This window comes from Rhynchophorus ferrugineus, unplaced genomic scaffold (assembly GCF_030347505.1).
Source record: "Rhynchophorus ferrugineus isolate W39M unplaced genomic scaffold, kcgeb_rfMv2 rfM1, whole genome shotgun sequence".
Lineage (NCBI taxonomy): Eukaryota > Metazoa > Arthropoda > Insecta > Coleoptera > Curculionidae > Rhynchophorus > Rhynchophorus ferrugineus.
Window position 1 is genome coordinate 94,147,335 of NW_027472580.1, and position 18,796 is coordinate 94,166,130.

At 31.2% G+C, this 18,796-nt stretch overlaps 1 protein-coding gene across 1 annotated transcript in view; it reads right to left on the bottom strand.

The window, feature by feature from the left end:
• Window positions 1–9,339: 9,339 nt before the first annotated feature.
• LOC143201328 (uncharacterized) overlaps window positions 9,340–18,796 on the bottom strand; it is a 39,061-nt gene continuing 29,604 nt past the window's right edge. Inside the window, exons 3-8 of the mRNA XM_076412325.1 lie at window positions 14,995–15,151; window positions 14,728–14,936; window positions 14,474–14,664; window positions 11,157–11,462; window positions 10,781–11,101; window positions 9,340–10,343 (exon numbers count right to left, since the gene is read on the bottom strand). Coding sequence (XP_076268440.1) covers window positions 10,107–10,343; window positions 10,781–11,101; window positions 11,157–11,462; window positions 14,474–14,664; window positions 14,728–14,936; window positions 14,995–15,151 — 1,421 coding nt within the window. The 3' untranslated portion in view covers window positions 9,340–10,106. The remainder of the gene's footprint in view (window positions 10,344–10,780; window positions 11,102–11,156; window positions 11,463–14,473; window positions 14,665–14,727; window positions 14,937–14,994; window positions 15,152–18,796) is intronic.

Sequence of the window (18,796 nt, forward strand, 5' to 3'; positions counted from 1 at the left end):
AACTCAATAATACCAAATGAAAACTGAAAGAGATTTTGCTGATCAAAATTCATACAACTATCCGATAGCTGATTGCAAGAGGAGTATTGATTAAAGAAATCACAGCAATTTACTATACATTTATCATCATAAATTATTTGACAAATACAAAGGCATAAAATTCCACAATTTATTATTACAATTTATCTTTTCCCAATATTTTAGTGAGTTCTGAAATAAAAAAACAGAACCAAAATCGGTAAAAAATGGCGAATGTGAATAAAAGTCAATTTCATTATTACTATTTTATGAAGCGACTATATATTTTAAATAAATAATTCCAGACCCTATTTACACAGACAGACAGAACAGATAACATCAAAAAATAATTTAATTTAAGATATTGATCTCATATAAACCACCTATTCACTCTCAACAATGAGGTGTTTCTTTTTGATTTACTGTTGATTGACGGCAAGTTTTGTCTTCGATCGTGTGTCCTAAGATAAACCGTGAGAAATGGTCCAAGAACCACTCAACAATTATGACGGTTACTCAACAATTGCACTTAAAATTCGTATTAGTTTTTATTGTTGTGGTTCGACGAAGGTTAAAACAACTAAGTAAACGAAATGTGGGCGTCATAACATTTTGGTACAACGGAAAAAAACAACGACAACAGAAACACGCTTAAAATTAGTTGTATGGGAATCTGTTAGGCAATGTTCTATGGAGTATTATATGGTGTTTTGTTTCAACTCTTAATGAGTTTGCTCAATGGCAAGATAATAATTTTTAAATGTTAGATAAAGATTTAATCTTAAAATATTAGATATATATTAGGTGTACTTTATACTCACAGTGTACTAAGACATCTGAACCATAAAACACGGAAATATAGAAAAGTAATTTAAATGGGTACACCACTAGGAATCGAGACGATCGAAGGTAAAAATATTATAGATATCTTTAACATATTACTTATTTTATTCGCTATGCTAAGATCCGCGACGGGATCTGATTGGTTCAATTCGTTATACGGTTTATTTATTTTGTACGCCATTTTCAATGTGCCCTATATAGAAAACAATGTGGTTAAATTTTTATAACGTATATATTATTAAATAATTATTATATCAAATAATAATTATTTTATTTTATTAGTATATACAAATCGGTAGTTCAAGTCGGTATCATTCTCGTTCTAAGAAGTGTAAACTTTTGAAAATAGAAATTAAGTCTGACATACAATTATGAATAAATCAGTAGACTCACTAATAGAGACTGATTCTATAGAGGCAAGAAAATATCTCGCGCTCAAGACTCCAACAAAATTGTTTTATTATACTGTCAGTAGGTCTTTGAGCTATGTCTTATTTTATTCAGCGATTTTGCCACGTCGATAATATAATAAAATTTTTGTCAAATGTTTTTAAAAAAATAGTTAAATTTAAAACCCTTCAATTTTTCATTCCATAATGATCTTTAGGATAAAATAATTAAAAGTATTAAGAGAATATATACAGAATATTAAGAGGGAAGGACTCAAAGTTTGCTTTCAATATAAGAAAACAAAAAGACAGAACTCTGATAGATCCTATTAAATTAATGACACTAGACAAATAAAAAAAAAAAGACGGAAGAGATAATTTTGATTTGCAATGCACCAAAGTTTTTTGCTTACGGTTTTATATATATGTATATAATATTTATATTTTACAGATATATTTATTTTTATGTTATGTTTATATTTTGTGGATAAATTTACAGTATATATTTATATTTGTTATTATAGATTATATTTATATTTACTTATTTTTAAATATTAAATTTATATTTAATTGAAATTTATTTAATAAATTTATTTGAGAAAAAAGTTGTGTTTTATTTAAATTGCCAAACATTACTACTGAGCTAATCAAACGTCTTCACAGTAAAATATTTTTCTTACAGGTGCCTATAATGGAGATTTAAATTGACCAATCAACTTACTTGAATGGCCCATTATGGATGTTGGAAAAAGCAAAAATTTGGGCCAGAGTCCCCTATTGAATTGCCTATTACTATGTAATAATCCCCTATTTCTCTATGGTTATATTTTTGTATAAGTTTAAGGAAATTTGTTGTTATGACCTTATTTTTGTACTATTTAAAGTAGTATTATTTGTTTAAACGCAAAATCATAATAAGAATATTTTGTTCTAGGATAAAACGGTTTAAATAAAATTAATTACTTTACAAATGATTCTACACTAGCGCAGAAACGGTTTTTAATAGTAAACAATTATAAACTTCAGGAAACCTCAACGATCATTTATTAACCAACATGTAATTCGTAATTGTAATTTTACTAGTAAGTTTTTCATTAAAAGTTCACATCTATAATTGAACTGAAATATATAATACGGATATATTCACATATCATATCCCTTAACCTATCGAAAAAGAAAATGTGGTTTCAAGTTAAATCTTAGAATCGGCAGTTGCTCAGCATTAAACCTTCAAAAAAAATTAGAAGTATGTACAAATATAATATTTTTTTCGAAAGAAGTAAATTAAGAAACTTGAAAAGTGAAAACTATAACACATGTGCAGATGCTTTTAGAACAGATGAATATGTGCCTTGAACTTCATTCTGATAAAAACGACACGGTACAACACCAAGAAGACTAAGAACTAAATGTATATTTTATATTTCTGCTATTATGTTATTATTTAAGTCATTTCAAACTATTATTTGTGTGCTAAACTAACTCCAATTTTTATTTATTAACAAAATCAACATTGACGAAAATTTTCGTTAGATATTGTTTTAGCAAATGACAATAATTTGGACGAAGAAAACTAGGCTACAACTTTATACTAGGGTGAATATTTTAAATCTGCCTCTCTATATGCTCTCTATACTGAAACAGAAAGATATGTTTGTTGTAAACGAAATGAAATCAACATTTAATTATATCTCAAATTACTGCTAATTTAAGTGAAACACAACAACTTTAAAGATACATTTAGTGTATGTTATACTGAGAGATAAAAGTCCGAGACAATAGTTAGTCTCGAAAGAGAAATAAACTGGAATATTCAGATTTATTCAGATATTTTAATCCAACAAGCACACAAAGACATTGTTGACGGAGAAGTGAAAAATCTGTGCCTTTGTCGGAGAAGTGAAACTTCTGCCCCATGGGCAATAAATATTTAATAAGATTTATATTATAAAATGACTTCTAGAAGATGGCTTCGATGAGTTTCCTATACAAACTTATAAATTAGTATTATGCTTAATTTAATTACTATTCTGTGTTATTCTAAAAACTTTGTGTGTCTATTAATCAGGTCGGATGGTTGTAGATGTTCTAAACTACGCACTTCATTGACATCACGCACTTTTTATTATTTAGAGCGTGCAGACGGGTGCACTGGTACTCTTTTAGAGTACTTTACACTTTGGTACTTCGGATCACACTCGTTATGGTTTTCACGATTATATCGCATTGAATTAGTTTGTTATTGCCGTATTGTGACAACAAAACGTCTCAATGTTGCCGCATCAACTCTTAGTTTTAGTTCAGGTTGGCTTTGAAATACAACAAAATTCTAATCCAAATAAAATAATTGAACAAAAATGTTATCAAATATAATTTATTTTAACGTTATAGTACATCCAAAAACTAGAATTAATTATACAGCCACAACAGTTTATAGGTTAGAGTTATAACCTCTTATCACTATTGTTTTCAAGAATTTTGCATACGTCTGACAACCGGACGACTTTGACAGGCTCATGCGTTTATGTGCTCGAAGTAATCGGACATCATTGTGTGTCTTTTTAACTAAAGTAAAATGAGACGGAAAATATTGTCTGATTCTAAAACGAATTTACAAATTGAAGCAGGCAATACATTAAACATCTTGATGACGTATGTAGAAAAAAGCTTTGAATAGACTATATATCAACGATGGCAAGCAGTACTTTATTCTAGAACTTACAATATGAACGGAAGACACTGAACTTAAAAGACTTAAAATTAACATTATATAATATTATAATATTACAATAATTTAATTTTTAATAAATATATTCAATATTTATTGAAAATATTTAACAAGTGCAATTTAATAAGTGCAAGCTTATTTGATTAAATTTCAATTTCTCTGTTTTAATGTCGTTTTCCTTTTAATTATCTTATCGTTTCCAAATTTTAGTTGTATATTTTTATTATTACAATTCTAGAGTATATCGGAACACTTGCAATATATACAGATATATATTAACTATATGGAGAAGTAATTCAACTAATTTTAGGAAATAAAACTATTTGCCAACATTAAAAAATTATTAGATTAGATAGCAGATCTATAGAAAGAAAACAGATAACTTTAAAATAATAATAACAATAGAAATTTAGTGAAACCAAATTCTAAAAATTGGAATATGTTAAGTATGTATGTTATGAAAAACCTAGCAGTTCGTTTTAAGAAATGCTATTAAAAACTGGTATTTGAACTAAAAAAGTGAAACCTTTGATGGACGAAAAACCCATTCACCACTCGACTGTCTAATATACGGCCGGTGGCATTTCATAACGATAACATGCCATTTCTCGACAATTTCTTCAAACAATAACACCAACTGAATTGTGCAGCGTGAGAAGAAAAATCACCGTCTAATTGAAACGATTAATTAGGAATAAATAATATGATTGCATAACGGCCAGCACTTACACGCTCAGAAAAATGAGATATTGCCGTTTCCTTGAGAAAATTCCACATATGTCTCGTACGGCGAGATATTTGAATAGCATAAATAAGTGAAATTTCTACACAGTCCATTAACTATTACCAAAAACATCTACAAATTTACACGTACAAATAGTAGAGATATTATAATCTGATTAGAAAGGATAAAATCATATATATAGGCCGATTAATAATCAATCATTAGTTTTCCCATTTTTACACCTCTAATAACAGGTTAATTGAACAGTCCCCGGCCTGACACATAGATGGCGCCACTACAATTAAATCCATATGTTTTTTAGTTAGCCCTAACCCTCAAAAGATGCGTGTATTGATTTAACAGCTGTCGGATCATTAGTTTGTGAATTATAGCATTTTGAGTGAAGCAACTTTTGTCATTGTGAAAAAATGGATAAAAAGCAATTCCGTGTGTTGCTAAAATATTGCTATTTTAAGGGAAAAAATACAGTTGAAGCGAAAACTTGGCTTGATGCCGATTTTCTGAACACTGCCTAGAGGAAAATCAACCATCAAAGACTGGTATGCTAAGACTAGATGTGGTGAAATGAGAACCGAAAAGGGTGAACGCAGTGGCCGCCCAAAAGAGGTTGTTGCTGACGAAAACATTTAAAAAATCCACAAAATGATTTTGAATGATCGTAAATTGAAATTGAATGAAATAGCAGACACACTAAAAACATCAACTGAACGTGTACATCATATCATTCACGAATTTTGGTATGAGAAAGCTCTGTGCAATGTGGGTCCCGCGCGAGCTCACTTTTGACGAATAACAACGACAACTTGATGATTCGGAACAGTGTTTGAAGATGATGAAGCGTAATAAATACGAGTTTTTGCGTCGATATGTAACAATGGATGAAACATGGCTCCATCATTTCACTCCGAAATCTAATCGACTGTCCGTCTGAGTGGACTGCACACAATGAACCCGCTCCAAAGCGTGAGAAAACGCAACAGTCGGCTGGCAAGGTTATGGCGTCTGTATTTTGGGATGCCCATGGAAAAAATTTCATTGACTACCTTCAAAAACAAAGGACCATCAACAGCTACTATTACATAGCGTAATAGGACCATTTGAAGGATGTAATCTCCGAAAACGGCCGCATTTGCCAAGTGAAATAAAAGCACATAGGCCTATTTCACTGTTACCAATAACGTCTAAGATATATGAAAAACACCTACTGAAAAGAATAAAACCGATTATAGAAAGAAAGGAACCTGATACCTACACACAAATTTAGGTTTATTAACAAACAACAATTGACCAAATGCATAAAATAACAGACGTAATTAAAAATCTTATGAAGTCTTAAAAGTTATATTCAGCTATATTCTGAGATGAAGCACAAGGTCTATGGCTAATGAATATTACGATATCTCAGTAATTCGTTTGTTTACATCTCTTATTGTCTGAGATAAACTGATGGAAAATCCTTTAAGTTTTCTTTTAGTTTCCTGGTATAATGTTTCTTTTTTATTGCCAAATAATCTAATGCATAATTATTAGTTTGGAAATAAATTTTCATTAAGACTAATGCATCATCTTCAAAAAACCCGTTGATGCTATTTTCTAGTTGTAGAAGGCGAGATATATATGACAAATATAGAATTAGTCCATAATATCAACGGAGAAACACCATCTCCAATACAACACACTACAACTTCAAGGAAATATTTCATTTTATTCAACTTTTAAGAGTGATATAATCAATCCATTCTTTGTTTCCAAAATAAGTTCCATCTTCTTTTCCTCTTTATCTGGAGCACTTTTCTGAGGTCTCCCATCGTTTTCGCCGAATTATGACATGATGCATTATTTTGTAGATGACAAAAGTTTAATAAAACCATCGTCAAAAAAAACGGACCTAAAAAATAGACCGACGTCAAAACATAAATAAGGAACTTACTAAAAAGTAAAAAATAATCAAACTTAGGTTTTTAACACAACAAAAACGTTTTAAAATAAAATATGTACTTAACAATCATTGTAGTACCTAAATAAAAATAAACAAAAACCGTATTTAACCTATCTACTACACGTATTTTACATTCTTCTATATACACACAATTTAGCTTAATACCTACCTAAACCTATTTATCTATTTACAATATTACATTAATTACTAACAAGGCTAAACATTTATATTATATTAGATTTCTTTTGTTCGTAATTTAATTTTGTGTATATGTTATGAGACAAAATTAAATTATTATTTTTGTATTGACCCAAGAAGCAAACTGAACGGCTATTTCACGGAACAACTTTGGTAAGCAAACCCTTACTAAAAACTGCAGTCCGGTCACTGTTTTGATCATCACCTTTCCTAAATAACTTTAAAGTATACAATTAGTTGTCTGTACCTTCCAATAATATTCAAAACAAACTACTCCTAACCGTCGAGTTGTAAAATTGTAAATTTGTATTTAATTTTTAAATTTTCTGTTTTAGCATTCCAACTATTTTTAAACCCAATCATATTTTTTAGAGTTCACAAAGTAATTTTTAACGTATAACCTCGTATCATATTTTAGAAACAAAATTCATTAGTTAAAAAACAATTTGGTCAGTGTTCAATAGATCTAATACTCGGTATGAATTAATTTCCAAGTTGCTTAAACTAATTAGTGAACATATCAGTTAGGTATGAAAATTAATAAAATACACTTGTTTTAGAGAAGAAATAGTATAAATAATAATATCAAGGCAGCATAACGAATTAAATTATATATTACAATAATATCAATTTAACTCCCACTGATATTCTTCAAGATTAATATTAATATTGTGCCTATTCTAAATGTATTTTGTAGTATAAAATGATATATTTTTAGTGAACGACGAATCTTCTTCAACACCATAGTATATTAGTGAAATCTGCACTTTATTAATTGATTTATTGGGAATGATGACAGCTGACCTGAAGAACAGGTTCTCGTCTGAAACTAAACCAATTTATCAACAAAATTGAACCAAACGTTTTGAAGTTATAAAACCGATTATATCACCAAGATTCTAAAAAAAACATATATGTGAAATGATAACACAAAATCTAGTGATTTCGACTGATGTTCTAGGGTAATATTAATCGATGCGCGTTTACATAAGCGACCTAAATGTTGTAACCAGTCGATAACGAGTTGCCCAACTGAACGATATTAAATAGTCGATGACCACTTCATGGACATTAGAGCAAAAGTAAACTCGTAAAGTTATATAAAATTGTAGTTATCTTTAGTATAAATGAAAATCTATAGACTCCAACATTTTATATAAAATTAGTGAATGTTTCTAAATAACACTTTCTTTAAAAAGAAATATCACCAATTTTTTTAAAATTATTAACATTGTTATTCTATATGAATGTATTTTGTACATTATATATATATATATATATATATATATATATATATATATATATATATATATATATATATATATATACCTTAAAGTTTCCTTTTACCAAAGAGGGTTTATCTGAACTGGTTAGTTTGCCTACAATTTAATATGGGCTTCGAACCACGATCCTCAGCATTAAACCTGCCGATTGGCGAGTGGCCAACTTAGAAATCATCCCAGAAAACATCCGGTCTTGTCAGGCCTGGTTACTGGCGTGACTGGAACCATTTTCCTTGTCCAATTTTATACTTGCCTAAGGACAATCACAAATATTAAACAATCACAAACATAAATTTACGATCATGCCCCAGCAGGATTCAAACCCGCGACTACCGCAACAGTAGGAGGACCGTTCTTTCGCATTTATCACTGCCAACCAAGACAACCAAGCCGGCTTTATATATTTTTATATTGGTAAAATAATTGATAACAATTCCAAATATATTTTAATACATTGCAACACTTAAATAAATTTGTGTGAACTATATTTATTTATTTATTTGCCAGTGACTGTTTTTATCACCTTAACAATAAAGTGAAGATGTTAAAAGTACTGACATCCCAGAAGACATATATTTGGGAAAGACATATAGTCAAAAAAACGAAACGTTGTAAAAGAAAGCACTGAAAATGTTACACACACATATATGTTTTATTAGAGTTCATATGAGAAAAAGTTAAAAAATTGGTAATTTGGTGGAAAAAAATAAATTAAATAAACATAAATTTAAAACAAACACCCTCAGTGTCGGTTTATATCACCGACATATACGGTGGAAATGTTTAATGTGTTTCTTATTATTTTTGTTCCATTAAAATTAGTGTATAACAGGTGATAATTAAAAGAAACAATGTTTAATGAATCAGCGGAAGAGCTAAGATATCTTTTTGTTAAAAAAAATACCTCAAAGAAAAACAATCCATTTATCCAACAGTCATCATTTTATTTTGTTGCGCTTTATATCTCTCAAAGGGAATTGCTTTTTTCACTCTGATTTCATTAATGCCTTCATTGATACCTTTTTGAATTGATACCATATATATTTTAAATAATTTTAATAGTTGAATTTTCCAGTACGTTTGATTTATCTTCATATTGTAACAAAAAATATTTTGTAGAATTTCGCACCATATGGTGAAGGTAATTTTATTTTTTATAATATTCATCGTTTAATGGTGTATAAAAAACAAAAACATTATTTTATGGAAGTATTTATTTTATAACAAAACATATTCTACAACTTACACTTTCCTAAAGCATATAGTACAAAAATATTATCTTTTTTATTGTTTTTATATACAATAAGTTTCCGCAATAGTAAAATACCACACAATAATAAATAATAACTAAAATTAACCAAGAAGATGGACGAAGGGAAGCACTATATTAAAATAAAATGGAACGAAGAATACTATTTGGTACGAGGGACAGAGAGGAGACGGAGGAAAGAAAAATACCGCGATTATTTCCAAAGATTAAATGATAACTGGCTCATAGAATGTGACCTGAAAGCCGCGTTCAAAGAGAAATGTAGTTGGTAAGGTCACGATATAGCAGAGGGCGTAGTCAGTTGGTATGATGACCGTGAAAGAAGCGCAACTGGAATTGATTTTTTTTTTCAGCAGCTGGTATAGTTGATTCCTTTGGCGATGTTGTCGACAGACAATTGATAAACTTGCAGTTAGAACAGGTTTAATAATCGATAGCGCTCGAATAAAACTATAATTAAGTAATACTCTAAAATAATCTATCAAAATGGGGAAGCAATAACTTTATATTAACAACAACAACGATGTCTTACGGAATCGACTATACCGGTGTGCTAATTGCATATTAATCAATAGATCGAATCGTTGTTGATGTGTTTTAAATGTTGCATAACATCGGGCGTGGCTCTCTGCGATCCACTTTCACTAACTTCTCGCTGAAGAGGTCACGTCAGTTCGGAAGGTCACCGGGCGATCAGAACTGAATGTTGTGACCGCGAAGGAAGGCGTCTATCTGGCTGGCACCCAGGGCGCCGGTTTGATCGACCGTCGGCTGAATATAGTACACTGGAGCGGGTTTCGTATCCTGTTTCAGCGCGGAACTGGCTTGTTGTTGTTGTTCCCTGGCCTTCTGTTGTTGGGCGTAGAGCTGCGCGGAATTCTGGAAGAGAAGCCCGTTCTGCTGCGACTGGTAGAGGGCCTGCGGATTCACCTAAGCCGAACAGAAAGTCGGATGATCGGAGATTCGCCGGGTACCATGCAGTGACACCGTTAGAAGAAGGAAGAACGAGAGCATGCAACAATTATCGGTAGAAGATTCAGAACAGACAACATTCCACAGATGTACGAGCAAATTTTGTTCAGAGTTTCGGTTAGTTTTCCAGTTAATAGTTTCACAAAAAGAGGGCTGCGTCAGAAACGAAACTGTATAAATAAAAAAGAAGAAGAAATTAGTTGTAAGTGCATGCTTTATTTACAAGGACGAATTGTTACGAATTAGTCTCAGTTCAAGTTCATCCGCCATCACAGAATGAGTATTAGTACTATAAAGGGGCGTTATCCTGAAGAATGATATAAATAGGTGAACAAAATGAAGTGAGTTATGGTTTATTTTTCGATGCCATGATCATCGTAGACGTTGTAACCCACCTGAGGCGCCTGCTGTCTGTACAGCGGGCTGGCGGATGGTTGAGGAGTTGGTTGCAAACTCAAAGCCGGTCTCTGAGTCTGGTGTACGTAAGGTTGTATCCTCTGGTTCAAAGTAAAGTCGCCCTGACTCTGAGGCAACGCCTGATACAACTCGTTCTTGTATTGACCAGTGGCGGCATCGTAAATCAGAGCGGAATTATATATCGGTCCAACAGCAGGAAGCTGAGACTTAGAACCCGCGCTCTTGGTATACGAACTGGGCGTGGGCGATACCAGATTGTTTTCTTGCTGGAACCTCTGGAACTCTGCATCGAAATCGATCTGAAACCCGAAAAATTCATGAGCAAGTCCTTCCCGAGCATCTCGCCTAACTTACTCCTTTGCTGGGGGCGGATGTCACGGTCAATGGTTTGGGGGTGTACAAGAGCGACGGTCTTGGGTTTATGGAAACCTGGAGCGGTTGAGGCTTGAAGGTGGTGACGGGCAGTTGGGCTCTGGTGGCTAGAGTAGGCGATACTGACTGTAATTGGGGCCTTGGAGTCACGCTCACTGGTGGCAAAGATTGTCTGTACTGAGCTGAAGCCGGGGTACTGGAGGGCACGTATTGTGGTGTACGGTATTGAAGAGGAGTGGCTCTTTCGGCTTGAACGTATTGTGGTCGAGTGATTGGCCTGTACTGAGGCTGGAAATAAACAGAAATATTAGATGCGCGTAAAGTTTATCAGCTATTTTTAGATTAGGGGTATTTAGAAACAATTCTCGTTCAATATATTCAGAAATTGACAAACCGTTACATTGTGATAAATCAACTTTGTTCGTTATCATTAAAACATTTCTATAAAAGAGAACAAAAGGATATAACTAACAATTCCGAAATGTTTAATTTGTAAACTTTAAATTGATTTAAAAAATGACCTGAAATATTAACCAATTATTTGTTATCAAAAAAATTATTCGAAAACTATTCACGAAACTGCATGAAACTGTCAAGAAATGAATACAGCTTACAAAAGAAAACAAATACAACTAAATACAATTAAACAGATAATAAAACAAAAAACATCTCCAATAAAAAATTTATCTCTAATTATACAAAACTGAGACATTACAACAGTGCCTTTATAAATCTGAAGCTCTCAATTTAGAACAAAAATAAAGACATTGCAGAAATCCTAAAAAAAATTGTTAGGAACGGTTTAAGCACAAAATACGCACAAATAAAAAGGAATGTTAAAGGCAAATAAGGAAGTGGAAAAGTTTAGCAATATATATTCGGATTTAAAAAACCCAGGCTAAAGTATTATGGGAACATTAAAATAATGGGACAGACAGATGGTGGAATTCTATAAAACTCTCAGGAAGGTCAAGATTGAAAAAATATATCGCTGCACTTAAGGATGATCTGAAAGGAGCCAACAAGAAGAGAAACAACCTGAATTATTCCTTTGTTGTATTTCGCTTTGTTGTTCATGCTTTGTTCTTTGTTACGTGCATATCTTCTTTATTTGAAACAATAAATTATAAAGGTAATCAAATTTAAAAAGAGAGTGGGTCTACCTTTTCGAAAACCGCACTACTTACAAATATATTTTAAACCTCATCATCGAAAAAGAAGCAGAAATTTATAGTTTATAATTAAATGAACCAAATCCGTTATTGAAGACTGCTCTTGTATATTAAAAAGGCAATTTTTTCATAGACAGTTCTAAATAATACAAAAGCAATTCTAATACTCTATTTTTTTTTATTTCACTCTTAGACACTTTTTTAAGCAAAAACATAATAACGGAAAGCTGACTAAGCAGTTATTTTTGCTCACAATCACAATCACTAGACATCTTTTATTCTTTTTTACTTTTTCTTTTACTGAAAAGTAGGCATCAAGTCCTATTCGTTGGTTGCTTTAATTCTCTATCTATTATTTTTTAACATATTGACTCTGTAGGCTGCGTGGTCTACGAATATTGTAATGAATAAAAGCTCTTCAATCTCATCGTAATTAAATAGAGAGCAGACATTACTCTCCATTTTCCTATTATCATTACTTAACAATTAAATATTGCCGTACAATATTAACTTATAATATAACCTCCTCGAGGTAAAGGTACTGTAGTATGAGATTAACAATAACTTGTAGTAAGAAGTTTTACCTACAATATTAGTATATTTATGACTTCTCATTAAAAGAAAGTCTTGAAACATAAAAGTATGAGGACAGGTAATTAACATTAAGAGATAAGGATTTCCATGATTTTTCATATTTGGAAACATCACCAGTAAAAATTAAAAAAGAAACAAATTTAAACAGTTTAGTCTAAACATTAAAACTTATCACTTGTAATACCTTTTCGATGTAATTTTTGTATTCTACTTCTAAAAAGGAAAACTGTAGCTCATGATATGATTTCTCATTAAAAGAAAGTCTTGATACATTAAAGTATGAGGACAGGTAATTAACATTAAGAGATAAGGATTTCCATGTTTCCAAACATCACCAGTAAAAATTAAAAAAGAAACAAATTTAAACAGTTTAGTCTAAACATTAAAACTTATCACTTGTAATACCTTTTCGATGTAATTTTCGTATTTTATTACTAAAGAAGGAAAACTGTAGCTCATGATATGATTTCTCATTAAAAGAAAGTCTTGATACATTAAAGTATGAGGAAAGGTAATTAACATTAAAAGACAAGGATTTCCATGTTTCCAAACATCACCAGTAAAAATTAAAAAAGAAACAAATTTTAAACAGTTTAGTCTAAACATTAAAACTTATCACTTGTAATACCTTTTCGATGTAATTTTTGTATTCTACTTCTAAAAAGGAAAACTGTAGCTCATGATATGATTTCTCATTAAAAGAAAGTCTTGATACATTAAAGTATGAGGAAAGGTAATTAACATTAAGAGACAAGGATTTCCATGTTTCCAAACATCACCAGTAAAAATTAAAAAAGAAACAAATTTAAACAGTTTAGTCTAAACATTAAAACTTATCACTTGTAATACCTTTTCGATGTAATTTTTGTATTTTACTTCTAAAGAAGGAAAACTGTAGCTCATGCTATGATTTCTCATTAAAAGAAAGTCTTGATACATTAAAGTATGAGGACAGGTAATTAACATTAAGAGATAAGGATTTCCATGTTTCCAAACATCACCAGTAAAAATTAAAAAAGAAACAAATTTAAACAGTTTAGTCTAAACATTAAAACTTATCACTTTTAATAACTTTTCGATGTAATTTTTGCATTTTACTTCTAAAGAAGGAAAACTGTAGCTCATGATATGATTTCTCATTAAAAGAAAGTCTTGATACATTAAAGTATGAGGAAAGGTAATTAACATTAAGAGACAAGGATTTAAATGTTTCCAAACATTAGCAGTAAAAATTAAAAAAGAAACAAATTTAAACAGTTTAGTTTCAACATTAAAACAGTTCATCATTTCAAATTTTATGGAGACCTCCATATTACTATTGCTTAAGAAGGTTCCTCATAACCTAATATTACTATGTTATATGTCATCCCTCTGGGCGCCTCTCTACACTCTTCTGTCAATTAATTAAAAGAGTTGAATACCATTGGCTTTATTATACATATATTATATATATATATATATATATATATATATATATATATATATATATATATATATAAGGTTGTAAGGAAGTAAGGAAAAAATAGTACTTACAGTTGGCGTAGGTCTTAATATTTGTTCAGGCTCCGGCTGTTCATCCTCCTCTTGTTCGTAATTGTTCTGGAATAATGTCACCGCCTTGGGTGCAGGAGTGGTAACTGGAACTGGTCTGGGTGCAGGACGCTGGATTGGTCTAATTGGACTAGTGGGATAATTTGCAGGACCAGCTTCTTCTTCGACGCTTTCTGTACCCCAATGAATTTGATTGGATCAAAATTATATTTAAAAACAAACATCATCATCATTACCTGGAAGATCTTCTTCCTCTTTGGGAGCGTTGGGGTCGCAGGGATTACCGGATACGTAAGTGAACTCCCTCTTATTGCCATCGGGATCAACGTATCCGTATTTACCTCTCACTACGCAGTCAGTTCCCCGGGTCTCCTCCTTGAACGAACCATCAGCTGCTTCATATCCAAAAGTGAAAGATCCGTCGTCGTTCACTTTATTGTAATTCCTTTATTCAATTAATAAATTAGAAAAACATGGCTTTGCAGGATAATCGGTTTAAATACCTGATTGTTTGGACTGGGGGTGTTTTGGGGGCTTCCTTAACCCGTTGGGCGGTCAGTTGTTGGCTTCTTTGGGCTCCTCTGGGCGAGTATTCCTGGGAGCTTCTTGACGAGGCTGTTTGTTGACCGTAAAGACCATTGTATTGATCATCCGATGAAACTAAATAAAAATTAAAAATTGATATGAGTTAACACGATGAGAAATGAATTAGAAATTATTTTTAAGTCGGCTTGGTTATCGCAGGGGTAAGTGCGACAGAACTGTTGCGATAATCGCGGATTCGAATCCTGCTGGAGCATGATCGTAAATTTATGTTTGTGATTGTTTAATATTTGTGATCCCGTTCACGCCAGTAACCAGGCTGGGTAAGACCGGATATTTTCTGAGAAAATTTCTAAGTTGGTCACTCGCCACTCGGTAGGCTTAATATCGAGGACCGTGGTTCGGAAACCAAGTTAAACTGTAGATCCAGTCCAGATAAACCCTCATTTGTAAAAAGGAGACTTCAAAATATATTTTTTTAAATTGTTTTTTTTTAATCCTAATATAGACTATATTGTCGAGAACCTGGAAAAAATATTTATTTTTTGCTGAATAACTGATTTGTACAACTCATTATCAAGATTGTGAATTAATTTTAAATAAATTATTCTTTTTAAAAGTGCTTTTATTGAAAAATGTACCTATTGTTATTATTAGTTTATTTTCGCTACTTTTTCACAGCTTTTGAATCAATATTTGTGGACTATTCGATAATATTCGGTAGCAGATTTAATTTGTATGTAGTATATCAATTAAAACATTCAGCAAAGGACTACTTATACTAAGGTAACTTATCACTTGTAATAACTTTTCGATGTAATTTTTATATTTTACTTCCAAAGAAGTAAAACTGTAGCGCATACTTGTCAAAGCTTGTGTGGTATTTAGAATGATAAGTTTTTAAGTGAGCTCCGGTTTCAAAATCTGTTTGATGGAAGAAGACTCGTGTTATGTCTTGTATCACATAGTGACATAACTGTATTATGTTTAGTGTCTATTCTTCCTTGTTTCATGTATAAATTCCTTCGATTTTTTTCTCTCTGCTTAGTCGTCTTGCTTCGGTCAGAATCTTTTCTGATCTATTTCTCCGCCTATATTCATGTCAGGGTCGCAATCTTAGTTCTTTTCCTATCCTTTCTTGCTTTCCATATTTTATACGATGTTATAACTAGACACTTATAACGAACTACAAACTCATGGTTTCTCAAATTATTTTATTTGTTTCCTTCTCCTGGCTTCCAACACCTATAATTTCCGCTTCGACGCCAAAGTAGACGATGCTATGTATTTGGCAGTATTATAAATAAATTGCTTGTAATTACTTGCGCAAGCCTACAAAATTATTAAACCATACACATTTTGTAGATACCGAAAAACAAATAGAGACCTTCAGTCCACCATATAGCCCGGATCTTACCCCGTCTTGCTACCATTTGTTCACTTCAAGACACCTCAAAATAACAAAAGATATAAATGTAGTCATTGGACTGTGAGAGAACTAAACAAATTCTACTTTGCTATGTTTATTTAATAAAACAGATAAGTTAAAGACCTACACTCATGATTTTGAACAATTTTAAAACAATATCCCTCAAAACAAAGAATAATTTCAGCATATTTTTCCATTCGCTTTAGCGTAAGTCTTTTCACATGAAACTACGTGAACCGTGACTTTTTCTAAATATATTGTATATCCCGTGAACTAATATTCTAATGAACCGTAACAAAGTATAAAATTTCAGCAAATGAACCATTGATTTCCAATTACCGACAAGGTTATAACAATCTTTAATAGTTGGAAGCACATTATTCGTTTCATATAATTTGCCGCCCATTCTATTATTTGTTTTGAATTATTACAAAACAGACCGCATTCTATTCAAGAGGACGAAAAAAACCACGATTCGGTCCATAGCGATTAAAAAGCGGTAGCAGGTTCTACCAGTAGATGTTAAACACCTTTCTTTGTCGAAGAATAAGTTTTACCATTCATTCTTCCGCGGTTCGGTGTAGATCGGAGGAGACTGTAACTGTTCGGAGCGTTATAAAATATCTGGTACAGTTCGAGTTTATTAAGTCGGTTAATAAACAGACGAAAAGAAAAAAATGGGTATTACGTTCTAGGAACTGTGAGAGCTGAAAGATAATATCCAGCACGGCGCTTATTGTTAGAATAATTATGCGTTCTTGTGGTTAGATGCTGCGCTTTAAAGCACGTTTCTTTGAAATTAAGCACTCGGGTGGATATCGGATAGCGGTTATTTACATTGGTGTATTTAATACACGTCGGTATCTTTACCGGCTTACATAACTCAGACACATTTAAATTGTTAGTTTGACCTATAAGAAGTCGACTAAACAGAACTAAAACACATTATTTACATCAAACCCCATGACTATAGAAACTGATCCATTATTCCAAATTAAGCCCAAATCAATTGTTGAAGAAAGAAAACCATTATCAAATATGCCAGCGTTGGAAGACCGTCTATTTCTCTATCAATATGTTGTTTTTACTGATACAGAACTTTTTAAGATTATTCTTAAAATATTAAGTTATATTTAATCCAAAAAATTGAGACATCACCAAAAATGTTTGTAACAATATAGTTTATTATTCATGTGACAAACAATGGTAATCTCAGTCTTTGCTTTCATTCTCCAACTGCATATTGATTGCCGCTTCTTAATCTATCTTAATCTAAGTTCATCTCTTTGCTATCTAAAAACGTCCCATTTCGAGAACTTCAATTTCATAGATTTAATGTAAGTGGAAAGTATTTTAGGCCTAGACATAAAAAAAGAATGTATTCCTTTAAAAAACAAATTTTTATAAACTTTTAATTCTTTTATATATTCAGTCATTCATATATATATATATATATATATATATATATATATATATATATATATATATATATATATATATATATATATATATATATGTATCGTTTGGGGTATCGCTAAGCACCTTCCAGGTTTTTTTTGCTGAAGAAAATACGTATTTGTTCTTCAAATGCGCATTGATTATTGATCATAGTCCATTTGAACTTCATTTCCAAATGCTATCTATTTAAATTCTCTAATTTCAAAGATCTGAGTATATCTTGAAACTACTGGATTTGGTCTTAATCACACAATATTTGAAGTTTCATTAAACTCGAGGGTTTTCCAATCTAGAAATAATTTCAAATAACTCAATACATAAACTTTCTGACACCATATTCTGCTGAAATGTAGACTAATAAGTGATCCATCCCTCCAAACCCTAATATTTTCTTTATTTATTATTAATTCATGTGCCCCAGCCATGAAAACTATGTCAACGTACATCCATAAAATATTTAATATAATAGAAAAATGTAATGAAATATGAATTTCATTGACATGATAGACATTTTGATGGCTTTGACTGAACCATATTATTATAGAGATTGAATTTATTTTATCTGTATTATTCAAAGTAATAATAAATAGAAAACATGTTTTAACATATATTGATACGTCGATTGGCAGCAATAAATATTCACTGTACAATTAATACAAGTTTAAAAATTATTAATATTCTGAAATATTTTGGTGCGACATTTATTTTATAAACTTTTTATAGTCAATATTACAACACAGGCTATTAGAATCACATACTTAAAATATCGTTAATAAATAAAATACGTTATTTTCATGGATTTACGTGGAAAATATTAGCAATTTTATTCTATAATTTTTGGTCATATCTCATACTATTTATATTACTATTGGTAT